Raw genomic sequence first — 24,974 nt, 5'->3', positions numbered from 1 at the left:
AATTTAACGTTGTATTAAGTGAGTGTCTGCCTTTTAATGGGCTGATGATGTTTGGTAGGCATGTGGCATTTTGCCATCTCTTATCTCCGAATATCTGCAACAAAATGAATCGAAAGCTCCTCAGCGAAAAGGAACTAGCTGAATTTCAGAATCTTTATGAGTTTCTTATGATTGACGATTACATTCAAGAGATGATGCAACACCCATGCACGCCAAGGCCAAACAACATGGAATATCTCATCGTCACTCCACGACAACCACAAACGCTTAATCCGAATGGGGCCACAAGCTCAAAGTTGCTCCAAAAGCGAATGACCGCCAAACAAATTAAAAGTTTGTTCAAACGCACTGGATTCGAAGTGAGTGACCAAGTCATTCAAGAAATCGTCTACCCCAACAGAGCAAAAACAAGATCTTCATCCAAAAAATCGCGACGTCATTCACGGTCATCATCCCTAACAAGAGGGTCTCTTTCATTCGCTAAGTTTCTTTCACTGGCCAACACAAAACCTTCCATTAGAATTTGTGTCACAAAAAATCAAGTATTGCAAGCGTTCAAAATACTAAGCGAAGATTGGGCAGATGAAAATGGTTGGATAGATTGTGATGTTTTAGAAAATTATTTGATGAATTTTTCATATCATACAGAAAAAGCATTTGAGGCCAATAACGCTGATTACTCTCTGGAAGAGTTATGTGACACAGAGAGAACCCATACAACCACTGAATCTACGCACAGGTCATTTCTTAGTGAAGAAGTGAGAAAGTTTTTGGACCAAGATTTTGCAAAAGTCAGGAATATGTTGGATCCTTTTGAAACTGGTCAGTTTAACTATCAAAAGTTCATCGATTTGGCTTTTGGTGACCAATGTCAAACTAGACAATAAGCATAGATGCAGTTTCATCAAGTCATCGTTCGACATTTGTTTGCAATCTCACAGAAGCAGAAAATGTCCAATACTCACTAAAATGAAATCCTAAGATAAAGTTTGTTTAACACTAGTTGTTATTCAAATAGGATGAATAATCAGTTAAACTATCGGTATCATGGTAGTTAGTGCTATATAACTGTTGAATGTCTTCCAAATCAAGGAATGGTTCAAATAAGTCCGTTGTTTGATTTTCAGGAATGTTGTTGAATAGATTTGGTGTGGTGGAAGATGATTGAAAAATTCCATTCAACAAATCTTGATAATTTGTCGTTGTGGTTTCGTTTTGAATCTGTTGATGCTGAGGAGTGAAATGAAAATTAAGTTGCTGAGCTTGGTTAGAAATAAATTTGAAAAAATCTTTTGCTGAATTCATATTTCCTAAAGCAGAGAAGTCCATATTGGGTGGAGAATCGTTGTTGTCAATGTTGCTGTAATTTACAGGAGTGGGAGGTTCGATGGATGTATTGGACGCCAGCATTTGTGGCTGATGATTGTGATGATTGTGTTGTAATAATTGAGCGGATGTGCCAGTAAGAACATGAGTAGGTAATGTTAGCGTGGAAAATAACTGTTTTCTTTGAAGAATTTCCTCCACTTCGTCCAATAGTTTCTTGTTTTGGAGTAGAACCTTCTTAAATCTTTTCCCTAACATTCTTAATCCTCTCAAATCCTTTGACAAAACATCATAATAATCAACTGATTCTAATGTGGAATTGACGTTATTTGGAGAATTCACCGCATCAAAATGTTTTCTTTCACCACGTTCGATGGACTTAACAATGTGCATGTGAACTTTAGTTGCCGCAACAAGATGAGGCACAATAAAAGGAGGTAGCAAATGAAAGAAATTTGATTGTGTTGCCTTGGTAATCGTGATTGCGCTTTCCTCGATCATATCTCTTCCGCATCCAACAGCACTCAAAATTCCAATTTTAATTCCATTGACAACAAAAGTGGCAGCATCATCAAATATTTTGAGCAGCGTTTCATCACGTGTTTTGCTTAAATGAATTCTTCCTATTTGTTCCATGGTCTCAATAATCTTAATGATCAACATATAGTTATTGATGTTTAAATGTTGTGTGACAAGACTTTTCCAAACAGTAGGAAACGAAAGTCCTAAAAATGTTTCATAAACTTCCACCCAATCTCGTATCAGTGTCATGATACTTGAATCGTTTTTACATCCTAGTGTGATGAATTGTTGGTGTTTTTTCAAATTTTTATGATAAATTGTAAGATTTTGTTTCTCCTCTTCAGACATCTCATCAAAGTAAAAATTAAGAAAATGCAAATAAAATTTCGCGTTTTTGACTCGTCCACATGCGGATTCATATCCAGCCATAAATGCATAAGCACATGCCACGTAAAAATTCGAATGTTTGTCAAAAATCTTGGAGAGCGCTTCATGAGCTTTTTTAATGGTTTCTTCAGCTCCTTCCATACCCATTTGTTGTTCATAGTAAGCCTTCATGGCCAAAAACATGGCAAAAACCTCCTTCTTATTGTCAACAATGAACTCAGACGCATTTTCAAGATCCTCCTCAGAATCTTTTGTTGACCTTGAACTTGTTCGATTGGAAAGGTACCTCTCAAGATCTTGCCTTTCAATTAGGCGCTCAGAATTTAGAGTGTAATAAATATCAAGAACTTTTCGCTTATCGAGATGTTTCTCTGTTGTTGGGTGTTGAATTGCTCCAGGATATGGGAGTCCTATGGCTGGTTCCACTAAGTGACTTGAGCTGAATGTTGCATCTGAGCCGTGGATTTTAGGTTTCCATGAATTTCTTCCCTTTCGTTGAGGGTTACTGTACTCGCAAGTAACCCCCCGAGTGAGACATTTTGTACAAGAAGGAAGTTTTTTATCACAACCTTTATGCAAACGTCGACATCGGTTGCAAGAAATAGGATGAAAAGTGGTTTGATCCTCCGATGAGGAAACTGAGATATCTTCATTACTATTGGATGACAAAGAGGAAGATGTATTCATGGATGGCACAAATGAAGGTTCCTGTTGATGAGTTGTTTTCAAACAAGAAGATGACGGAGGTGTCATTGAATTTTGATTTTCGGAATTGGAGTTGCTACTATTTACAGAGATCAATACAATGGACGAAGAGGAAGAAAAAGGATTGCTATTGGCTGGATTCGTAAGAGTTAAATAATTTTCCCGAATCATCATCACGAGGAAGCTCAACTTGTGCAATGAATGGATCCAAAAGAAGTGTTGAGGTAATTTTTTGTAAACTGAACGCAAGTGTAAATTCTTCAGAACTATGAAAATCTCCCATTCGTATACTTCTCTTAGAAGCCAAGCAAACATTAGAATATTTAACTGCACTGCAAAACGATCATTGCACAAATATATTCCACTTGGAATCCATCCTACTGGATTTCAATTCAACGTTGTGGACAATGAGAAAATGTTCATTCCCAACAAAAATGCTTGGCTTTCTTAGAAGCCAAGCATTCCCAACAAAAATTGTTCGTTGGAATCTCTTTGAGCGGGGTTTGAAACGGCGGACCTCAAAAGCGGGCTCAAATGTTTCCCGTCACTTTCCAATCTGGGAAACTAGTGAAATAAAGCTCAAAGCGCAAAAGTGAACCAATAAAGCGGACTCAAAAAAAACAAATTCAATACAACAAAGCGTCTGCTCGTCTGTTTTCTTCAATAGCCCATTCCTCTCTTGCTCTCAAATATACATTTCAACCAAATTCAAAATCATGTCATTGTGGGAACTGTTATTGGCAGGTCTCGCTCTTCTTGTTGCCTCTGCATTGTTCATTGCTCTCTCGACTTTCAATCATTGGAGAAAAGTAAAGCACATTCCAGGCTCCTGGCAACCCTTGCATTTGTTTCATAAAACTCCCTTCCTCTCTCCTTACTTGTATTGGGGTTGTCATGATGATGTGCTCCAACTCCGTAAAATCATGGGAGATCCCAAGACTCATACACTCCGAATGAGTTTATGGAGTCACAATAGTGTGTCCATTTGTGATAAGGACTTGTTGAAAGAAGTCATGGTCATAAAAAGTCATGATTTCATCAAGCAGAAAAAAATTTATGATTTGTTTAATACCTTCGGAGAGAATATCTTGTCAGCTCTTGAAATTCAAGGAGATAATTGGAAACGACATCACCGAGTCGCTTCAGGAACATTCTCAACTAAGAATCTGGAATACATGTCTCAAGTAGCTGTGAATAGTGTCGATTTGGTTCGTTCTGCCAAATGGGACAAAGATTTGGAACAAGCTTTCAAAAAAGGAAAAAAGGGAATTCTTCTGGATGCAAATGCAGATTTCAGTGATGTCACTTTGGATGTGTTAGGAAAGGCTGGTTTTGGTCTCGATTTCTCAATCTTTGATGGAGTCAACCCCGAAGGAAAAGTGTTCAGACGTTCTCTCGAATTCATGTTGTCGACAGGTGTCATGTGGGGATTTTTATTCACCAATTTGTATCCTGCCTTATCTTTCTTATTGCCTTTGGTGAACAAGTTGACAGGTGTGGAGAAGGCCGTTCAAGTGGTAAGCTCCACTCTTGACAGGATCATTGCAGAGAGACGAAAAGAATTGGAATTGAATGCTGCTGTGAATTCAGAATTTTCTGCCGATTCCACAGAAGAACGAAGAGATTTACTGAGTGTCGTGGTGGAGGCCAATCGAGAACAGAAAGGAATTCTCACCGATCAAGAATTGAAATCCGACGCATATGTATTCAGTTTGGCAGGCCATGAAACAACTGCCACGGCCATGCAATGGTGTGTCTATGAACTCGGAAAACGACCAGAAATCCAACAAAGAGCACGCGAGGAGGTGGATCGAATTTTAGGGAAAGGACCAAATGCAAGAAAACCCTATTTTGACGATTACTCTCAATTGCATTATGTGAATGCAGTCTTGATGGAAACTCTGAGACTTCATCCACCTGTGATGGGAGTTTTTCGTGCTGCTCGAAAGAATACCACAATTGGGCCTTATTCCATTCCAGCTGGTACCACTGTGGCTATGGATATTTATTCTGCCAATCGAAGTGAGAAAAATTGGGAGTCTCCACTCGAATTCAAACCCGAGAGATTTCCACTCGATGCAGATTCTCAATTGAAAATTCAACACGATTTCACATGGATTCCCTTCTCGATGGGAAATCGTAAATGTATTGGATACAAATTTGCTTTAATTGAGGCATGCATGATTTTGAGTCGAATGTTGCAATTTTATGAATTGGAATTGCTGAATGATGAGTCAAATCCTAAGGATCGAGTGACAGATATACCTGGAGTGACTGTTCGACCAGGTAATTTGAAAGTGCTTCTCAAGCCAAGACGTGATTTGTAAATATCTGAAAAGACGTTCATTTTTTCGTGATGTCTTCCCGCCTAAGTGGTGAACTCTGCCCTTTCAGAACAATGAACTTAAGTCATTCATATGCAGAAACATTTTAAAAAAAATTCAAAAATTGAATCTCGTGCAGATCATTGATCTTGTTTAGAGTCATCTTTGATCATCAACCAATCCATTCCTTCTAATTTATTGAACCGATCGGATCATTTATTGCTTCATTCCGAGCTTGATCTCTTGATCACCATAATTGATTAATAGCATCCACTCTTTTTTAATTCAAAATGTTCAGTAAAGTAAAAGCAATCAAGGATAGAAAGGCCAATGTTTGGTGCAGTGCACCCATGGCACCCTCTAGTGGTTTCTCTCAGCCTCTTCAATCTCAGGACCAAATGTGTGGAGAGAAGATGAAAAAGTCCACTTGTAAAGAAAGATCTCTTCCACCTCCACCTTTAGTTTCATCTCCCCAACAACAAGTTTGGAGTGGTAGTGCTGTTGCAACAGCAGGTGCTTCAACCACTTTGAATCCAACTGTCAGTTTACCTTTGGACAAGTATTTAGAGATTTTGCAACAATTTCAAAATCAACAAAAGTTTTTAGAAGAACACTTTGATGACTCTGTAATATCTGCTGATGATCAGCCCTATATTGTGAGATCTATGGATATTAAAGGTAGTGAAAATAACGTCCAAAAATCAGATGATTCAATTCCTTTGGCACAACTGATTGGAAAAGATGAACCAGTGGTTCACAGTTGTAAATTTGAGGTGACCTACATGGTTGACATTTTAGAAAATGTATCCAAAAAGCAGAAGGCCATTTTGCAAAAGAATAATCTCTTGTTGAGCAAAAAGTTGTGGACTCAATGTATTCTCTTGTCCAATGTTCAACGCAGAATTGCCTTGAGAAACTGTGTTGTAAAGTTCTTGGGAAATGAAAGCAACGAAAATGAGAAGGTGAATAGTCACATCTCCATTGATGGAAATGACATTATTCTTCTCACTGATACTTCCGGACTCTACGAAGTCAAATTGAGCGTTGATGTCAATTATTCAAACATTGAGAACCTTAAGAATGAAACTTCTCCAAGACAAATCTTCCTTAACCTTCCAAATGCAGTGACCAGCAACTTTGAGTTTTTGATCATGACTGAGAAGTGTCAAGTGAAAATTACCCCTGCACTCTATTTTGAACAATCCAACATTTCTCTCAACGATAAGACAATCACAAGAATATTCACACAACTTCCTTCATTAAGCTCATTGAACATTGAATGGACTCCTGAGGTCACTAACAAGATTGACAAGATACTTCAAGAATCAGCCTCTGAAGAGAAGGAATCTGAGGAGGAGGTTATGAAAGTAACCTTGCCAGTCTCCATCAGCTCCACCCAAAACTCGAGCTGTCTCATTGGAGAAGGTGTCATTAATACCAAGAGTAGATTTGAGTACTCGATTATTAATGGAAGTATTACATCTTTAGAGATTGCCATCAATCCATTTGGCCTTCCATTCAGAATAATTTCTGTGAGTGGTTCCTCCATTAAGGAATGGAATCTTGTGAGTGAGGAAAATAGTGGAGAGGGTGTAAAAGATGAGCAACTCGAAGACGCTCAATCCTTTGTTAACGCAAGAAAGAAACTAGTTGTAACCTTTTCGAGAGAAATCGAGCATTCATATACTTTGGAAGTTCATCATGAGGCAGATATGGGCGGAACCAGTGCATTAGTCAAGACACCGTCTCTCTCTACTTTGAATACTGTGAGAGAGACAGGTACACTTGCAATTATTGCAAAGACTGTGATTGAAATTGTCGAAAAGTCCAGAAAATACTTGAGAAAGATTGACGTCTCCGAGTTGCCCCATGTACACAAGCAGTCTGGTTTCCCTGTCCTGATGGGTTATAGATTCCTCGAGAATCAACACGAACTACAATTAGACGTTATTAGACATGCAGACGTTCCTGTTCTTTCAACGAGTGTTGAAAATTGTAGCTACAGCATTACCTTATCCAGCGACAAGTTGCTACACAAACTAAACATGAACGTCTACAATACCACCAAACAATATCTCAGAGTGACCTTACCAAAACAATTGGCTGGTGCAGAAGTTTGGTCCACCACTGTGGATGGATCCACTGTTAAACCTGGTCAGGAAGTTCGTGGGGATGTCAAAACAATTCTAATTCCACTCAACAAGAAACAAGCAACACTTGCCATGAACATTGATTTTACCTTCACAGTTCCATCCAAAACCATGAGCTCCTCAGGAACGATTGAGGTCTCTCTCGCCAAGATTGACTGCCCTATCAGCAAATTGAATTTAGCCGTATTCTTGCCAAAAGGATACAAGTATGGAGAGTTTGAAGGAAATATTCAAGAAATTAAGAATTCTTTCCTCACCAACACCATTTCTGACTCCGTGGTAGGCCTCAAACGATTTACAAGGAAAAAAGAAATGTCCAGTCAGAAAATAGCACAACTAGATGTTGAACCATTATTTGAAGAAATGCAACAACAGGCCTTTAGTTTTGACAGTGGCGTGAATCCAGTCAATCTTTCCTCCTTAGATACTACAAGTGGACAAATCAAATTCTCTTTCCAAAGAATTCTCTTGTTAGAAAACGAATCCATTACAACTTCAGTCAAGTATAAGGAAATCACCAAATATTGGTTCCAAAGAAGAAACCTCACTGGATTCAAACCAACCACCATGATTTTCATCTCATTGATTATTCTCTTTATTGCCATTGTTGTTTATTACAAACTGATGCGTACCATTGTTATTGAAGCTGCAGATTCCTCTCAAAACTAATCTCTATTTCACAACAATAAATTGACATTACAAAAGCCCTCTTTCTCGATTCATACATGAGAGGTTTGATGAAAGCTTCCCTGAGTTCCACCTCTGATCGTCGGATTTGTGATTGCCGTTCAGCCAACTTGACGTGTAAGAGATGACAACTTAAATGAGACATGCGATTTTCTCCATCAAAAAAAAAGTTTTAACACAACGGATTAGATTCACATACGACAACAACAAAATGGGTAACGTCATTCCAGTGAACACTCTCTTCTTAGGTATTGATGGTGCTGGTAAAGTATGTATCTTTTGATTACTAGTTGTACTTGATAGAATAATAACACATGTGATGGCTTGACCTGCCACTTGTCATTCCCTTTAATCGAAATTTTTATTGTTTTTATTATGTTCTTCTTGTGATGAACCTTCATCTGCCATCGTTATTCAATTTCAATACGGCACTTTTGATTTCATAGACCACCATCATCAATGTTGGTCTCAACAAATTCAAAGCCCTCAAACAAGAGCAACGCGATAGCATTAGTCCAACTTTAGGTCACGATTCTAAGAGATTTGTCGTGGAAGGAGTTGAATTTATTGCATGGGATGTAAGTGATTTACATGATGCTGTCCTTGTGTTGTTGTTGATACATTCATTGATTCATTCCAAATCAATCGATATCATCCTTGATGATTCTTGATGACGTGTTTTTTGTTATATATATTAATGATTATGAATTCAATTTGGAATTGATAATATATTATGTGGAATGTGATCATAATAATGACTTCTTTGATATCAAATGATGATGATGAAACGAATGACACTCTCATATTCACATATTCACCGAATCATTGTCAATGTGTACTATGTGTGAATACTTCGACTTGGAAATTATTGACTGTCTTTCCTCCCATCATCATCATCAACACACATCATCTCGTTGACATTTTCCAACCATTTCAATGATCCGTCAACGGATCCACACTTCTCTTCTTAACAACTTGATCCCCACATGAATCTTTCCATAACATCAACAACAACTCGTTTCAACACCATCAAACATCATCATTCCCATCATCATGACTCGCCATTCTTCCACCCAACAATCCATCCAATAACATCAACAAATCAATCCAACAGTTCCCTGGTAAAGAACAACTCCGTTCTACGTGGAATTCCTACTACAAACACGCTCAAGTCATTGTATTTGTCGTGGACAGTGCCGACTCTGATGAACGTTTAGAAGAAGTCAAGGAAATCCTTCAGGGAATTATTCAAAACGTACAACTCCGTGAATCCTTGCTTCTCGTGTTAGCCAATAAGCAAGACTTGAATCCTCCTCGAAAATTAGATCAATTGAAAGAGTTCTTGGGATTGAGTGGTAATTTGAGTGGTTTGCGTGATCGTACATGGAAGATGCTCGGATGTTCTGCTCTGACTGGAGATGGTGTTGAAGAGGCTTTTGAATGGCTCGCAGGAGAATGTAAGCGTATTGCTAAAGAACGAGAGAAGAAGGCTAAGGAGGAGAAGAAGTAAGAAAAGGGATCTTTCTTGATTTTGATAGATAGATATCATTATATATCATTATTCCTTTCGTTTATATAGAAACACACTTTCCGAGAGGGAGTAATGTAATTCTCTCACTTATTTTTCTTCCACTTTTGTATTTTCCTTTTTCTTCTTCTTCTTCATTATTGAATGGCGACGATGTATATAAATGTTTTCAATTCATGTTGATTCTAAGCTTATATATGATCAATATTTTGTTTGGAAATGATCGAGGTGAAACATGGAAAACAAAATTGTTCACTATTTTTGAGTGTCGTGAGATATTTACATTTTATTATTTACAAAGACACACGCTTTACGAAACCAAAGTCACAAATTAATTGACATACGGCTCCTCAATAAGGCTATAGTTACAGGTCCATTAAGGAGATGTCGCATCCTTGCTATAAATCTTACAAATTTCAACACATTGCTGAGCATGTCCAACAATGTCCAACATTTGATTCAATTGTTGAACCACTCCTTGAACTTGTGCTTCTCCACCGCCTTCAATACTGTTCTTAAACATTCGATCAATACGACAAAACAATTCTGACAAATAATTTCCTGGTCTTGTTCCAGAAAAGAATTAATCTTCAGAGAATATTAATTGCATTCCAGCTTGAACAGAAAATTCAGAAAATACAGCAAAAGGTCTCCTCAAACTTGGAATCAACATCCAAAGACCAGAACAAGTATCAGTAGATGAAGATTGAATAACTGGTCTAGAATAAGTGGTAGGTGGAAATGTGAACACAGTGTTTGAATTTTCATCCACACATCTTCCTTGAGCAGTGGCTTCAAAATAGAGCTTTATCAATGAGTACGAAACGGAAATTACTTAAGAACATATTCATGGGATATCTGATGCCAGTGCTGGTGGAGATGCATTGACCACCAATAGCAGGGAAAAAGAAGACTCGATCTGGAGGTTCTGCATGAGCTTGTTGGCAACAAGCAAGCAAAACAAGAGTCCATAACAACAAAAACAAGAGACGATATTTACACATTTTTTGACATTAGAAAAGAGCAACAAGTGTGAAAGTGAAAATTTAAAGTATGTCCATGGGGTAATAGAGGGACATGAGAATTCAAAAAAGGTCATGGCGTTGTAAAATAGAACCATTCGAATACATATAAACAGTCAATCAACACGTTAACTATCAATCAGTGTTAAGTTTAAATAAATGTGATGTTTGAGCTTTAAGATTAATTTCATGCATGTCATTGTTTTGGTTTTTCCCTGAAAGGTCTCTGTGTTTGATTTCGAAAATGAGCTGTCGGTTGTCACGATTACATAAATTCAAAGGTTCTTGCACGGTCTTTCCCTTCACAATCTGGAAGTTTGTTTTCGATGAAAATGGCAGGAACAAATACACTTATATAAACCTCTTTCAAATTGCGTTTGAATTCTGATGAGTAATTGTTCTGAAAGTCTTAAAATGAAAGTTTAAAATTAATGGACATGCAACCTTTTTCATCACAACCAACTTGATTGGCAAAATCTTTAAATTCCGTAGACACCAAGGCAGAATGAAAGAATCAAAAAATGGACAAACTCTTTTTATTGATCACAACAACATTGATGGTGTTCCAGCAAAAGCTTCCTTGCCAATGTGACGATCGAAGGAATTTGTGCGAATTTATTTAATCAAGTGGTTTTCACAGTTCCACCTACTCAGCTCACAAGATCCATCAGACAAATTTCAACCATCAGCAACCTGCCATGCGAAAAGTTTATACGTATCCTTGGAGTTTTCCAACTAACTCCAGCGAAAGTTTATCCAGATTTTTCATTGAGAGTCACCCTTTTACAATTAACCTTCATGGACCAACCTGAATGTGGAAACCAAACAGAAAATTTGTTGTGTCGTGTGATTCGCATGTATGATCAAATGATTTCTCAAGGTGGATGAGATACATCACTCATTAATGGACTTGTTCAACAATTGAATCATCTCACCGATCAGATAACCCCTATCGTTTAATAGATCAGAATTCATTCATTATTCATGATGACAAATAAAAGAGTTATTCACTCTTTGTCCTGTGACCACTACTCGCCAATAGATCTGATCTTTGGTTCTACTATAGTCTCAGAATGGAATTATTAGTATAAAAAAATGTTTCAAGGTCATTACGGCCCCGCAGGCTTGTTGCATCTTCTCTTCTCCGATGTTTCTTTGGTTTGGTTGATGATTTCAACTCAGATCATTGATATCTGCTATTTTGCTATGAATTTACTCTGTAAATATGTGTGCCAAATGCAAGTGAAGGAATGTCCTTTTATTTGCAGTGAGTACTCGACCTTGAATGTGGAATGGGCGAGAAAGGGTGTATTGATGCCGACCAATAATTATGCCGTATTTTCTCATAGTTTGAGTGGAAGTGTTGTCTTGTCGTTGATTTTGACTGTCCTCTATGTCATGATTCGTGGACGAGGAAAGAGATCATTTCTCTCTCTATATTCAATCATGTTTATGGGTGTTGTTTCTCACTGGTTGTTAGATGTGGTGGTCCATCGTCCAGATATGAGCCTCTTCCCTCCTTGGACACACTCAAGGTTGGGCATGGGAACTTGGCATTATTGGTCACGATTACAAAATCTACTCTTGGAATATTCATGCGTTTTTGTTGGACTTGTTGGAATCATTGCCACAAGAATTATGAATGATGGCATGACCAAGGGAGTTACTTCACAATGGAGTTTCTGGATGGCATGTGGATGTTACAGTTTACTGGCAGTCGTTTTAAATTATGTTGCTCTCTATGATGACACTCCACAGAAAATGACAGAAACGGCCGTGGATGGAGCAGTGTTGCAACCAGATCATGCCATTCCGGTTTTCATCTCTTATGTGATTTCAATTTCCATTTCATATTGGATGGACTCTTCTCGAAGGTCATCCACACAAGATGCATCCAAGAAGAATAAATGAGAATCGACTTTGATGCAGTTCGTTCAAGAATCAAAAAGGCTTTTACACACAACTCACATCGCGCCATTTTTCTACAACAGAAGGTTAAGGGAATAATTTTAAAGGAGAGTGTAATAAGGAAATTGGTGATTTCTTTTTCCAGTTGAAAAAAAATAGATCGACACATATTAACCACAACCATTCAAGAGATTTTCAAAGTGGACGATTGATATAGCCTTAAAATCTCTCATCCTCTGTAATTAGCATCTACGAGTTGACTACGTGGGTTAACCACCCATCATGACCACCTCAATCAAGTCCCAAACGGAGGCTTGTACTCCATTAAACCAGCAAGTTCATTCAGTATTAACCCCAGAATCTATGAATAAGGCTTCACCATGCCAGTCTGACAAGTCGACTCCTATTGACTCAACTGATCACTCTTCCTCCAGTAACCCTCAAGGAGAGATTTCAAACCAAGATGAATTTACGACTCCCATCAAGAAGAAGAATCAAAGGCTCGCTCATTCTCCATGCAAACCTAATCATGGTCATTCAGAACTTCATTCCATTTCAAGTAATACCAACCAGAGCCTCAAGTCAAATGAAAGTTCACCTCTCTCTTTTGAAATTTCTCCTTCATCCTCTGCAGTGGAGAGCGAGGAGGATTTAGAAATCCTGGCCTTTACCTCTCCAATTGTGGATCCTCGGACCAATCACTTTGGAAGGATTCGTGGAGGAGCAAGATTGGAAGACAGCCTTTTGGAAGAGGTGGAAGGTGCGCTCAATTATTTGCAAATTCCTTCCAACCGTAATGAACGAGACTCTGTGGAAAGTGACCTTTCTTCATTAACAACCAAAAGTACTTGCAACAGCGACGTTTGTTTCACTCCAAGTCCTTCCAAGAGTGTTCAAGAAAAGAGCGAGAAACAAGCAATACCTGAGTGGAGAATTAAGGATGGAAAGGAAGTGTCGTCCTCCTCTAACTGTGAGCTATTTTCTGCATTTGGGTCCACAAGAACTCCCGACAAGAGGGTCAAGGACTCACCTTCATCAAGCTCTTCGAATGGAACAGGAAGATTGAGTTGTAGCGCCTCTCCCAACAACAAATGCAAGGGTGCTTGGTTTAACAAGACTAATTCCAATATGATAACTCCACATGCATCAAGTGAGACCGCGAATCTCCAAAGATCACCACTCCACAAAGCGAGCGAGATGGATTCAGAATTGAAAGTTATTGAACTTGGAGCTGAGAACGGAGGCAACATCACACGCATGAACGAGTATGGCTCATGCGATGACAAGCACATTAACAAATGGTTTCACTTACAAAGACATGCTCCTCATGCGCTTCACGTTCACTGCGCCATTTTAAAGCAGAAAGCTCCTTGTCCTTCACTTGTTTCAAATGCTTCCTTAGATTTTGAATGCATGTATCGACTCATGAATCGAGAGGGGATTATGTTGACATCATTTGCAAGATGTAAAAGTAAGGCTCGAGCAAGGAATATTGCGGCTACGTACATGCTGATTCAGCTCTATCCGGAATTCCACGGGAATGTGTTGCAAATCATGAAGTACTTGGATCAGCAACTCAAAGAGAAAAATGTGAACTTGAGAAAGGTCATTATGGACGAGAATGATGTTGCACATCAAGAGAAGACATTCAAACTCATTGACGAAAAGGTAATTAAGGAAGGTTTCAATCCAGTCTCCATTGTCAATACTCAATCTCCACAAGAAGAAGAAAGAACAAAGAGCAGTGAGATTTCCAATGATGTTGAATCGTTCTATTCATCTGACCAATCTTTTTCTTATGGACCATTTCCAATGTTTGATCAGACCACTGATCTTCTCATTCCTTTAGAAGAGCCAGTTAAGGTTTTGAATGAGGTAATCCACTTGAAAGGTTTCAATTACCCAACATGTCGCCATAAGGAAGAGCCAACTACTGAACAGAATACGCAGCAAGGTGACAACGGAGTAACAGTTCTCAAGAGCCATTCTCCTTCCATTCATTCCATCATTATGGTTTTAGAAACTCCCAAAGGAGTTTACTTTTCAGAAGGAAAAAGCTTAGATATTAAGCAAGCAAAGAGTGAATGTGCTTGGAAGATGCTCAACTATTTGTTCCCTTATCTCAACGGGAGCTGGGCTCTCATTGTGAATCAAGTCGAAAGATTGAGAGAGCAAAAAAGAAAGGAAAAATTGCAAAAGAGAGAACAAGTCTTTGGAGCAAAACGAAAGCTCGATTTCTCCAATCTCATGTCCACAGAATCAAGTTCAGCTTGTTGTGAGGATCAAGGAACAGATCACTCCGGCATGTCTCTCCAAGAGAAACAGTCACTCATGAGCTCGAACTCTACCAATGCGTCAGCAGACATTCCTTCTTGTAAGAGCTGTGCTGCCCTTCCAATCTCTCCTCCGCACCACAACGGTGGATATCCATTCTATTTCATTTCGCGTGAGGGAATTCCATTGCAAACACAGCAACCCTTTCCTCCACACATGATGATGGGAGGACCAGTGTATTATCCACCTCCTCCACCTTCTCAATTTTACAATTCATACGCTCATCCTGTCATCAATAGCAACTTGTATCATGATCCATATCATAAGTATCATCCTGTTGGGTTTCTTTCTCAACACAACAACCCTTACTCTCCTCAGCATGCTGGTCCAGTTTGGTTTCCTTATGGAGGATTTCAATGTCAGCAACCTCAACCTCAGCAGCCTCCGTTCAATAAGAACCCTCCAAGGTTTGGATTATTCCAGCCAAGTTCAAGGAAGAACGAGACCAACAAACAGCTGCATCCACACAATCCCGAGAATGCTCCCCAGAGAAAGCATCAAGGTCAAAGCATGTCACCTCCACGTCAATAATCACCTACGGTTGACCAATGCAAGCGCATGTTCATTTGCCTCTTAAATAAAGGGCAGTCTTAATGTTCAAAAAAGTAGAACGCAATGACTTAAGCAAGCCACCATTTACTGCATTGTTACTTTTGCTTCTTTTTCGATTTAGTTGTGGTTTCCTTTTCTTCAGGAGGAGGATTTCCAGACACCTTAAAGCTTACAAATTCGAATACGACAGGCTCGCCTTCCTTTTTCTTTTTTGGCTTTGGACCTGGCTTTTTTCGTTCTTTCACCACTGGTGTGAGTGTGGACGTTTGTTGGGTGTTTTTAGCTGATGTTTTTGAATCTGTCTCTTTTGATGTGTTGTTGGTGGCACCTGTTGCTTGAGATTGGTCTTTTTGGCTGTTAACGGGCTGCTGTTGTTGCTGTTGTGAGGTGTTGGCTGTTGAAGAGCTGCTTGAAGGTGGTTCCATGGACCCTCCTTGCTGATCCAATAACAATGAAGGCGCTTGAGGAATTGGTATCTTGTTATTTCTTTCAGCCATTCTTCGTTTCTGATCTGCAATCGCAAGAGTGGTTTGCTTTGTTGGTTTCATGAGAAATGCAGGCATAGACAAGTTCAGGTTTTTGATTTTGAGTTGAGCAGATAGTTTTCGTTTTGCCATTAGCTCACATTCCACATAAAGGTGATATTCTAATCGTAAATTAATTGACTTTAGATATCTCATTTGTTGCTTTTCTATTTGTACAGCAGGATGATTTTCTCCTCGTGTGATACTTTGAATTAATTTTGTGGTATCATTGGGTTGATTAAATAAGAGAGGTGTCTGATTGAAGAGTTGAGAAAGAGTTCTTGTGAATATCTCAGGTTCGTTTTGTTTGAGGGTAATGGAATTTCCAACAAGTTGTGAAGAGTGTGAAGAAATCATTTGGTCATTATTGGCGCGAGAGGAGAATGTGGATTTCTTGTGGCGTACTGACGATCCATTCATCAGTTGTTGCCATTCATGAAGTTCCTCTTCTCGAGATTCAGAAAGGTCAAAGTGCCTTTTCTCGCTATGATTGCTTTCATTTGATGAAGTTGATGTTTCTTGGTTGGAGGTGCCAGAAGTGTCATCATTTAAAGATGATGCTCGTGAATGATCTATCATATGGTTGGTAGTGTTTGTGAAAAGGCAGGGAGGTAAAAATTGTTTAAGGTACATTCTATGGTGTTCCTTCAATACATTATTCCATGTGTTCATACTGAATATTGTTTTGAATAATTCTGGGTTTTGAATGAGCTCCACAGGTATTAAACAATCATACCCTGAAATGGATACTGGCTCATAAATAGTATCATTTTCTTGTTTTGCAGCTTTCATTTCAATATCATCGTCCATGTCATTGTCGACAACATCTTCAGAAAAAATATTGTGATGTTCATTTACAACATGCTCCAAATATGAATTGGGAATAAAATTGTTTGATTTTTCTGCGCCATTAATTTCTGATTCTTTGACGAAGCACCAAGGTAATCCGTAAATGTCATCTCGTAATTTATCATGGCTATAATTTTTAGAGAAAAAAGGTGGGTCTAATTAATGGCAAAAATTAGTATTTCGAAATAATGATAATAGTCGTGAAAAACATACCTTCGATCTTTTTCAAAGATTTTGATTGCTGAAATTCGTATCTGTCCATAATGAACAGTCGTTCATCGTCCTCTGTTGCATAAATATTGCTGTCTTTTTGCTTTTTTTCTGGAGTTGATTTTGGTAAGATCGTTACTTGTGGAGTATTGTTGACTGTAGTCTCTCTCAGTGAGGTGGCATTGCTGGTAGATGTGGAGGCAATGGGAGGCGTGACAACTGTAGCTGCCTTTGTTTTTTTCTTTTTGGTAGGTGTGACTGTTGCAGAATCAGCTTCTGATTTGGATTTAGCCTTTCGCTTCTTTTTTGCAGGAGAAGGTTCTTTCTCTACCTTGTTGGCATCCTGATCTTTGGATGCTGCTGCCTCTTTATCTTTTTTCCTAGTGTACTTTCTTTTTGCTGGTTTTGTTGTAGATGTGGCTGATGTTGTTGATGAGGTCGATGTCGAAATGTTGGTCGTAGCAGTATTTGCGGTCACAGCGGTGGTTCCAGGAGGTGTTGTTGTCAGAGAGGATGGTTGTTTTGTGTTGTCAGCTTTCTTTTCTGCAACCGTTTCATCTGTTTTTGCTGATGATTCTACAGATTGTGTGGAATCTTTTTTAGTTTCCTTTTTTTTTGTTTTCTTTTTCTTTTCTGGTTTCTCAGCTATTTTCTTGACATCCTTTTTTTCGGAGGGTTTTTCAGTCACCACTGGTGGCGCTACCTCTTTTTCTGTCTTCTTTTTGGTGGAAGACTCTTTCTTGGATGACTTTTTCTTGGGTTTCTTTTTCTTCTTTTTTAATTTCTCAGAAGATGTTGACGATGATGACTCATATGAATCTTCATTCGAAGATTCAGAGTCTCCACTACTACTACTATCATCAGAATCACTCGAGTTGCTACTATAACTTAACATGTCATCTTCCGAATCATAGGCTTGTTTGGATGATGAAGTCGGAAAAGGAGGCATTGAATTCAAAGAAGCATTTGACATGGCAATAAAAGGCTGTTGACTGACTGGTTTGGCAGGTAATAATGGAGTGATTCCTTTCAACGAAGCAGAATGAAAAGGTATAAAAGATGTTGCAAAAAACGGTGTTGATGTTTCTGGCTCCTTCTTTTTAGATCCTCTCTTCGCTGTTGATCCAACGGTATTACTCGATGAAGTCGTTGTAGAAGCTCTTGCAGAAGAAGCCTTTGTGCTATTGCTGCTAGTCGTCGGAACATTTGTTGGGGTGGTGGTTGATGGGTTGTTTCGTACTGATCCGTTATTATTGGCCATCATGAGGGGAGGGGTGGATGGTGTTCCGTAGGAGTTCGTTGCTGTTGTTGTTGTTGATGATGTTGCACCTGTTGATGATGTATTTGTTAAAGGAGGAGGCTTGACAACATTCCTCCAAACAAAACTCATTTTTTTTTTGGAATTGAAAAAAATTTATTTCTCGTTTCGTGTTTCCTCAATAAACAAGATGGGAAATCATTTTCATAGAGACACACTACTTCTGAGTGTCGAAGGTTTTTAACAGGATTTTTAAAAGGATCAATGATTTCACTTCCCAATTTTAAAATTTGTTTTCAAACGATCCGCTCCAAAAACCATTCTAAACATCAGTTTCATATGTTTGTGGTTGTTTCCAACCACGACCTGATATATTTTGGCAACTTGTGTCATTGTTAAAAGTCCATCATTTCAGCACAGTTGTTGTGTTTTGTTTGTTTCTTTGGTTTTCTCTTTTATTTTTTCTGCTGACCCTTTTTTGGAGTTAACCTTCTCACATCTTAATTAATGCTCGGGTCTCGTTGCTGAACAAAGTCAATTGATAAAAAATGCAGAAAATCCCACAAACACCACATCAAATTAATAGTTCGACACAGTAGATTGCCATTAAATACGATAATCATTTCATTGTGTTATTAACAATTTTTCGAGGGTTGGATGATAATTCTGCATCACGAAAAACTATGGAACCAAGTCACACATCCGTGACGTTAACACTCAACAAGTATCTCAACAGTACAGAATACCACAACACAGTTTTTGGTTCCTCAATTTTTGTGTTCGTTATTTCCACATAAAGCGAACCTTTGAATGTTTCGAAAGCCATTTTCTCTAAATCTTGTCTCGAAATTTTCCTCTCTTCATGAAGATCGGTTTTAGTTCCAATAACAATAACTTCAGTCCCAGGTTTAGCCTGTTCTAAAATGTCTTGAATTTTTGGTTTCAACCATTCATTCTTATCTGTTAAATCAATAAGTAAAAAAATACAACTTGCACCTCGATAGTACGAGGTGGTGATGGATCGAAATCGTTCAGGTCCACATTGATCCCATAATTGAAATCTGATTTTGAATTCGTTTCCAAATACAAATGTTCGTAATCCAAAATCAACTCCAATAGTAGCATGGTGATGATTATCTGGTGGAGTGTCATGAATTGAAGCTCTCAAGAAGGACGTTTTCCCTGCTCCCCAAACGCCTATTAAGGTTTAAAAAGATTGTCAACATGAGAATGAATAGATAATGTCCACTGGTGACTGAAATACATACCATCCAATAATGCCTTAATTAGAAAATCATATTCCCGCAACTCCTTTTTTGGAATTCCTTCGTTTTGATTTGACGGTTTGTTTGTGGAAGATGAGGTACTATTGCTACTACTACTTTTTCCAAATAACGACGCCATATAATCCAATACTCCTTTAAAGAGCCCTCCTCCATTGTTAGTTGTGTTGGAATTATTTGTGGTGGTTGTCCTGTTCTGATTTGTTTCTTTCATACAAATGAAATTTGCAAAGTAACCTTTCAAAATAGAGAGCTCACTTTCAAGCCACGGTAAATTGCATTCAATAGTTCTAACATCATCGGTGTGAGGGAAAGCATGTTTTTGTATTTGAATGGCAAGTTCAAACACACATTTACGCAGTAATTGTTTAACAAATCTTTGTCCTTGAATTTTGGTATAAAAATCCATCATTGAAGAAATTTCAAATTGGTCATCATTTTCTTGATGATGAGGGTAAATCTCCGAAATGAGAGTTTTATATTGTTCCTTCACGATCGGAAACACAACTTCATCTCTCCAATGCTTACAAACTTTTGCAACCGACAAGATCAATTCAACCGAATTCAAATATCCAACAATCACTTCAATCAGCTCATATGGTAATTGTTGAAATATGTTTTCTACATGATCAGCAATGTGTTGCATACCATCACGAATATCGGAAGATGATGAAAGATGGAACGATTCTTCTTCTCGGTCATGCATTTTTTTAGGTGATGAAAAATTGTCTCTAGGATCAACTCTTCTTTTAACGATTACAACGGCGGTGGTATTTGATTGGTCGGCATGACGTGGTGAACAAAAATCACAAAGAAAATTGTGACCTTGTTGAAACGGTCTTCATTTGACACCTCAAGCAATGATTATTAAATCTGGCCAAACATGTATTCAATCCTTTCCAATTTTGTAATTCTCTCTATCTATGTAAATATTCCTTAATGACCATCTCGACTCTCCCTTAAAGATTGGATGTGTCATTTCTTTTAATCCTCATTCATGAAAACACCATGAGCCAATTTCCCCCGCTTTATCACATTTCACTTCTTTCGAAAAAACAAATCTTTCCTCTCGCAAAACAGTGTCCATTGATATCCATGTCGAAATTGAATTACAGACCCGAATGAATTGAATACTGAAAAATCAAAAACAGGATAAATCAATGTCGTGAATGAAACTTTTGGTATTTCTTCTGTTTTCAAATCTTGAGGATCCACCAAGAGTGTTCTTACCAACTTATGAACAGCGAAATGACCTCTTACACCATAAGCAACAGATGAGAACGTCCTTCCTGTCCAACCACAGAGAGAAGGATGTTGTCCTCCAATGCAATCTTGATCGTTCTTCAAGGTAGCAACATTGCGATCAACATGATGGACAAGTTGCCAAAACTATTTCTTTTCAGAGAGATGTATTCTCATCATGAATAGGCTTCTGATGAAGGTTTGAAATAGTAACTTTTTTTGCACAAATTCATTTCTTCATTATGGCCTGAGGTGAAAGGGATAATGATTTTTCAACATTCGTAAATCAACAAGAACAATCGAAAACTTCTTTTATGAAATATTTACAAAGCTGATGGATGATTAACTATTTATAAAGACGATATTCTTTTGACTGTCTATTGATTGTTCCAAGATGTGGTCTGGTCCAAGAGATGGTTCATTTGTTTAACAAGTCCATTAATGAGTGATCTATCACCTCCTCCTTGAGCCTTCATTTTTCTAAACATGCGTGCCACACGATGCATCAAATTCTTGACATGGTTTCCACTTTCATTTTCCTCATGTGTGAAGGTCAAAATGAAAAATCTGACATGCACTGCAAAATCTTTCTCAACGATACCTATTCCTCCTTCTCCATGGATTACTACTTGGGGTAATGTCAAAGGTGGAAATGCGCAGTATTAATCTTGAAAGTTGTATGGGTGGAACAGTGAAAACAACTTGATTGGTGTGTCTGTCCACACAAACACCTTCAAAGGTGACTTCAGCATGAAGTTGACCTTTCTCGTTGACAAATCTCAAAGAGATTATTTTGGAACGCATCCTGAGTGACACAAAATCCATTAATTCCATTTCCCAATGAAAGTGAAGCATGTGCTGGAAGGACACAATGTTGAAATATCAACAAGGAAGCAATGACCAATAACAAGATTTTAAACATTTTGTTTGTTCCTTCATTGTTACTCAGTAATGAAATGATTTTAAAGACTTCACATATCGCTTAAGTGGAGGCCTCAAATGGTGTGACCATTCAATCTTTCTTTCTTGTTATGAACAAATGAACCACTTGAAAATGAAATATAATTTGTCAGAGGTACAAAAACGTTTTGTTCCTTCTATTTTCATTGAAAAAGAAACTTCCATTCGTTGAAAAGAAATTCAGGGATGGGTTTATTCGATGATAAACGTTGTTCGATGGTTTTATGTACATTATTTACAAGCCGAACGTAAGATACGTAGTGACTTCCTAGCAGGCACCCCGGAAGTAAAGGTGTTTAAACTGCTCACGATAACAGCAGCAACCCCTGGGATTGGAACGCTGGACCAGTTGGCTGCCACAGTTCCAGAAAAACCACTCGGCCATATGCGGGCAGCTGTTCGTTGAAAAGAAATGCCGAGCATGAACCTTTGCATTCCTGACAACCGACAGCTCAGGTTTCGAAATCAAACTCAAATATCCAATAAGGAATTTCCATATCAAAGATTGAACCAAATAATATTGTCGTTTCCTCCATCACGTTCTGGTGACTACCATGGAGGGAGTGTTAACATGTTGCATTGCTTTTGAAATGGTCTTTAAGTCAAGACTTACAATGAAATGAACATTTCATCTTTCTCCACACGGGTTAACGTTTGTGGAGAAGGATTTGACAGAAAGAACTTTGCACTGAAGATAAACGCGAACAGAAACAACTTTTGAAATGAGTTAAAGGAGTTTGATCTCTTAAGCCATTCGACTGTCAGTCTGCCCATCATTATTGCTAATATCCAAATTAAGTGTTGTCCTGTTTTGTCCTTAATTGTGAAAGAAAAACCATCAAAAAAAATTCCGACCAACAACAAAGTCTTCCTCTCCAACTATTTATTCGTTTTTTCAAACCGACTTTCAATCATCACCACCATCCAACTTGAACATCACCACAATGGTCAAGAAAAAGAGTGAATTGTCAAAATCCGAAAATAATCCTCCGAACACACTTTTCAATCATTGTAATGATGAACAAACTCTGCGCGAAACGTTGCATGCTTTCAAAGTGGTCGAGTTGAAAGATTTGCTCAAAAAGATGGAATTAGGAAAGGGAATTTCAGGACTTCGAAAAGAACAATTGATCGAAAGGATTGTGACTCATCGACCTTTATTACCTTCAAATAATAATGAATTAGAAAAGCCTTCACAATTGGTGAAGAGAAAACACGAACAAGATGATGAAGAAGAGATAAAAACTCCAACCAAGACGTCATCGTCACAAACCACAAGCTCTCAATTTACTTCACCTTCTTCTCTTATTAACTCTCCATTTGCTTCTTTGAATGTTTCAACTCCTGCAGCATCATCTTCGACATCATCCATCTTGCATGAAAGTGTCACATCTCCAAAAAAGAAGGCAAAACTCACAGAAGAAAAACGAAAAGCAAGATTTGTACCCAAGCCAAGTATTGCAACAAAAGAACGAATTGAAAGAGCCATGACTCAACGTTTGTATTTAATCGAGAGAAAGAATAGAGTTGATAACCTTGAAGAGGAATTTGTCGTATTGGGATCGACTGGAAACGTCTACAACGTCAATATTTGTGAGGTCCCGAAATGTTCCTGTCCAGATTTTGAAAAAGGTCATCTCTGTAAACATATCGTAAGTGTGACACGAACGCAACATTATATGTTTTAACTAACTGCATTTATACAACTCTTCATATCAATTATTGAATGGAAATTGTGGATTTGATGGAATATGAATTATAGCTATTTGTATTTTTAAGAGTACTTCGTGTGAGTCAATTTTCCCATTGCATTTACCAAAAAGCTCTTCTTCGTTCAGAGCTTGAATCCATATTCAAAGATGCACCGCCAATTCCTTCTTCCGTCCAAGCCAGTGAACGAGTTGTCAAAGAATATAAACATTTATCAGGTGAAGCTCAAGAAAATTCAGAACAATTTTCAACAGTGAAGCGACGACCTCTCCAAGATGTCCATTGCCCGATCTGTTATGAAACATTTGGTGGATCTGAGAAGACAGATTTCTGTAAAATGTGTGGAAATAATATTCACCAAGACTGCATCAAAATGTGGAAGAGTTTTAATCCTAACTTTCCTTGTCCAGTGTGTCGAGCTCCTCAACTTGGAAATTTAGCTGCGACTGGAAAAGTGGTGGAAAATGAAGGATATGCAAATCTTGCAGACTTTCAAAGTGGAATGACGAGAGAAAGAGAATATTATCATTCGCCGAGATGGTATTCACGAAGGAGATACTATGGTGACGATGATGAGGATTATTATGAATCTGCTTATGAATAAGTAAGGACAGTACTTTTTGAATGAAATGACCATGCGAATTCGGGGCAAAGAGTGAAGCTTTCTTTGGCACGAAGTTTTGTGATGATTTGCATGCTTGTCTTACAATATGGAATGTACACGAGGAGATTGACGACTTTTGACATGATGTCAATCTTTTAATATTTACATTGATTCGGTGGTGTTACATGGATTCTTATGGATGTGATCGATGAAGAAATTATTGGTGGTCTAACAATTCCAAATGGACTGAGTGTCCACATACACCTATGGCAGGTTGATAATTATTGTTTCCACGACAATTAAATGCTTCTCCAAAATCTTCACCATTGATCATAAATCTCAATGAATTATCTTCAAGTATCACTGTGACCACATCTCCAACACACAAGGGTCTTGCATAAGGATATGACTGTTTATGAGTAGTTATCTCTCCAGTCAGAAAAGCTAAACCATAAGATACTTGTTTTTCTCCAATAATTTGAGTCTTTGTGTCAACAATTCCAAAACAAATTCCTCTATTATCAGTTCCTTTTTTAAAATCATGAATTTTCACCTTGTATGAAAAATTGTTGTTCTCTGAATAGGGTGTGTTTGAAAACGAAATGTAATACAAGGACCATCCTTTTTTTTCAAAATTCTTAATGTTCAGAATGGATGACTTGGAATGAGTGAAGAAAAAGGATGATTGTGCATTATTTGTCTTGACAGTTCCTAATTTTTCGACTTCCTGTTCAATTGTTTGAAATGGAACTTGCGTATCCTCGAGATAAATGTTGTGGACTTGAGTGAGGCACACATTCTTAAGCTTGGAAGTCAGGTTAATAAAATTTGTTTCACTCTTCTTTAAGAGGTTGATTTTCTTGATCAGCAATTCATTTCCATCCATCTT

The 24,974-nt window shown here is 38.0% G+C and overlaps 11 protein-coding genes across 11 annotated transcripts; 7 read left to right on the top strand and 4 right to left on the bottom strand.

Annotated features, from left to right (window-relative positions):
* Positions 1 to 104: 104 nt before the first annotated feature.
* On the top strand, positions 105 to 887 carry FDP41_002885 (uncharacterized protein; the record flags this gene model as incomplete). The annotated part of the gene is made up of 1 exon (XM_044706128.1): positions 105 to 887. The coding sequence occupies one exon, from the start codon at positions 105 to 107 to the stop codon at positions 885 to 887; it is 783 nt and encodes a 260-aa protein (XP_044563083.1).
* Positions 888 to 999: 112 nt separating this feature from the next.
* On the bottom strand, positions 1,000 to 3,114 carry FDP41_002884 (uncharacterized protein; the record flags this gene model as incomplete). The annotated part of the gene is made up of 1 exon (XM_044706127.1): positions 1,000 to 3,114. One exon carries the CDS (start codon positions 3,112 to 3,114, stop codon positions 1,000 to 1,002), a length of 2,115 nt encoding a protein of 704 aa, XP_044563082.1.
* A 542-nt stretch (positions 3,115 to 3,656) lies between these two features.
* On the top strand, positions 3,657 to 5,267 carry FDP41_002883 (uncharacterized protein; the record flags this gene model as incomplete). Its single annotated transcript, XM_044706126.1, has 1 exon — positions 3,657 to 5,267. One exon carries the CDS (start codon positions 3,657 to 3,659, stop codon positions 5,265 to 5,267), a length of 1,611 nt encoding a protein of 536 aa, XP_044563081.1.
* A 287-nt stretch (positions 5,268 to 5,554) lies between these two features.
* FDP41_002882 (uncharacterized protein) lies at positions 5,555 to 8,083 on the top strand (the record flags this gene model as incomplete). The annotated part of the gene is made up of 1 exon (XM_044706125.1): positions 5,555 to 8,083. One exon carries the CDS (start codon positions 5,555 to 5,557, stop codon positions 8,081 to 8,083), a length of 2,529 nt encoding a protein of 842 aa, XP_044563080.1.
* A 229-nt stretch (positions 8,084 to 8,312) lies between these two features.
* FDP41_002881 (uncharacterized protein) lies at positions 8,313 to 9,611 on the top strand (the record flags this gene model as incomplete). Its single annotated transcript, XM_044706124.1, has 3 exons — positions 8,313 to 8,369; positions 8,548 to 8,679; positions 9,216 to 9,611. 3 exons carry the CDS (start codon positions 8,313 to 8,315, stop codon positions 9,609 to 9,611), a joined length of 585 nt encoding a protein of 194 aa, XP_044563079.1.
* Positions 9,612 to 11,746: 2,135 nt separating this feature from the next.
* Positions 11,747 to 12,562, top strand: FDP41_002880 (uncharacterized protein; the record flags this gene model as incomplete). The annotated part of the gene is made up of 1 exon (XM_044706123.1): positions 11,747 to 12,562. One exon carries the CDS (start codon positions 11,747 to 11,749, stop codon positions 12,560 to 12,562), a length of 816 nt encoding a protein of 271 aa, XP_044563078.1.
* Positions 12,563 to 12,841: 279 nt separating this feature from the next.
* Positions 12,842 to 15,424, top strand: FDP41_002879 (uncharacterized protein; the record flags this gene model as incomplete). Its single annotated transcript, XM_044706121.1, has 1 exon — positions 12,842 to 15,424. The coding sequence occupies one exon, from the start codon at positions 12,842 to 12,844 to the stop codon at positions 15,422 to 15,424; it is 2,583 nt and encodes an 860-aa protein (XP_044563077.1).
* Positions 15,425 to 15,540: 116 nt separating this feature from the next.
* FDP41_002878 (uncharacterized protein) lies at positions 15,541 to 18,418 on the bottom strand (the record flags this gene model as incomplete). The annotated part of the gene is made up of 2 exons (XM_044706120.1): positions 15,541 to 16,973; positions 17,032 to 18,418. 2 exons carry the CDS (start codon positions 18,416 to 18,418, stop codon positions 15,541 to 15,543), a joined length of 2,820 nt encoding a protein of 939 aa, XP_044563076.1.
* A 562-nt stretch (positions 18,419 to 18,980) lies between these two features.
* On the bottom strand, positions 18,981 to 20,275 carry FDP41_002877 (uncharacterized protein; the record flags this gene model as incomplete). Its single annotated transcript, XM_044706119.1, has 2 exons — positions 18,981 to 19,483; positions 19,555 to 20,275. 2 exons carry the CDS (start codon positions 20,273 to 20,275, stop codon positions 18,981 to 18,983), a joined length of 1,224 nt encoding a protein of 407 aa, XP_044563075.1.
* A 2,440-nt stretch (positions 20,276 to 22,715) lies between these two features.
* Positions 22,716 to 24,085, top strand: FDP41_002876 (uncharacterized protein; the record flags this gene model as incomplete). Its single annotated transcript, XM_044706118.1, has 2 exons — positions 22,716 to 23,423; positions 23,534 to 24,085. The coding sequence occupies 2 exons, from the start codon at positions 22,716 to 22,718 to the stop codon at positions 24,083 to 24,085; spliced, it is 1,260 nt and encodes a 419-aa protein (XP_044563074.1).
* Positions 24,086 to 24,302: 217 nt separating this feature from the next.
* FDP41_002875 (uncharacterized protein) lies at positions 24,303 to 24,971 on the bottom strand (the record flags this gene model as incomplete). The annotated part of the gene is made up of 1 exon (XM_044706117.1): positions 24,303 to 24,971. One exon carries the CDS (start codon positions 24,969 to 24,971, stop codon positions 24,303 to 24,305), a length of 669 nt encoding a protein of 222 aa, XP_044563073.1.
* Between the last annotated feature and the right edge of the window lie 3 nt (positions 24,972 to 24,974).

This window comes from Naegleria fowleri (assembly GCF_008403515.1).
Source record: "Naegleria fowleri strain ATCC 30894 chromosome Unknown tig30, whole genome shotgun sequence".
In the NCBI taxonomy this organism is placed as follows: Eukaryota; Heterolobosea; class Eutetramitea; order Acrasida; family Naegleriidae; genus Naegleria; species Naegleria fowleri.
Note: the sequence above shows the minus strand (reverse complement) of the source record. Positions and strands in the feature narration are given on the sequence as shown.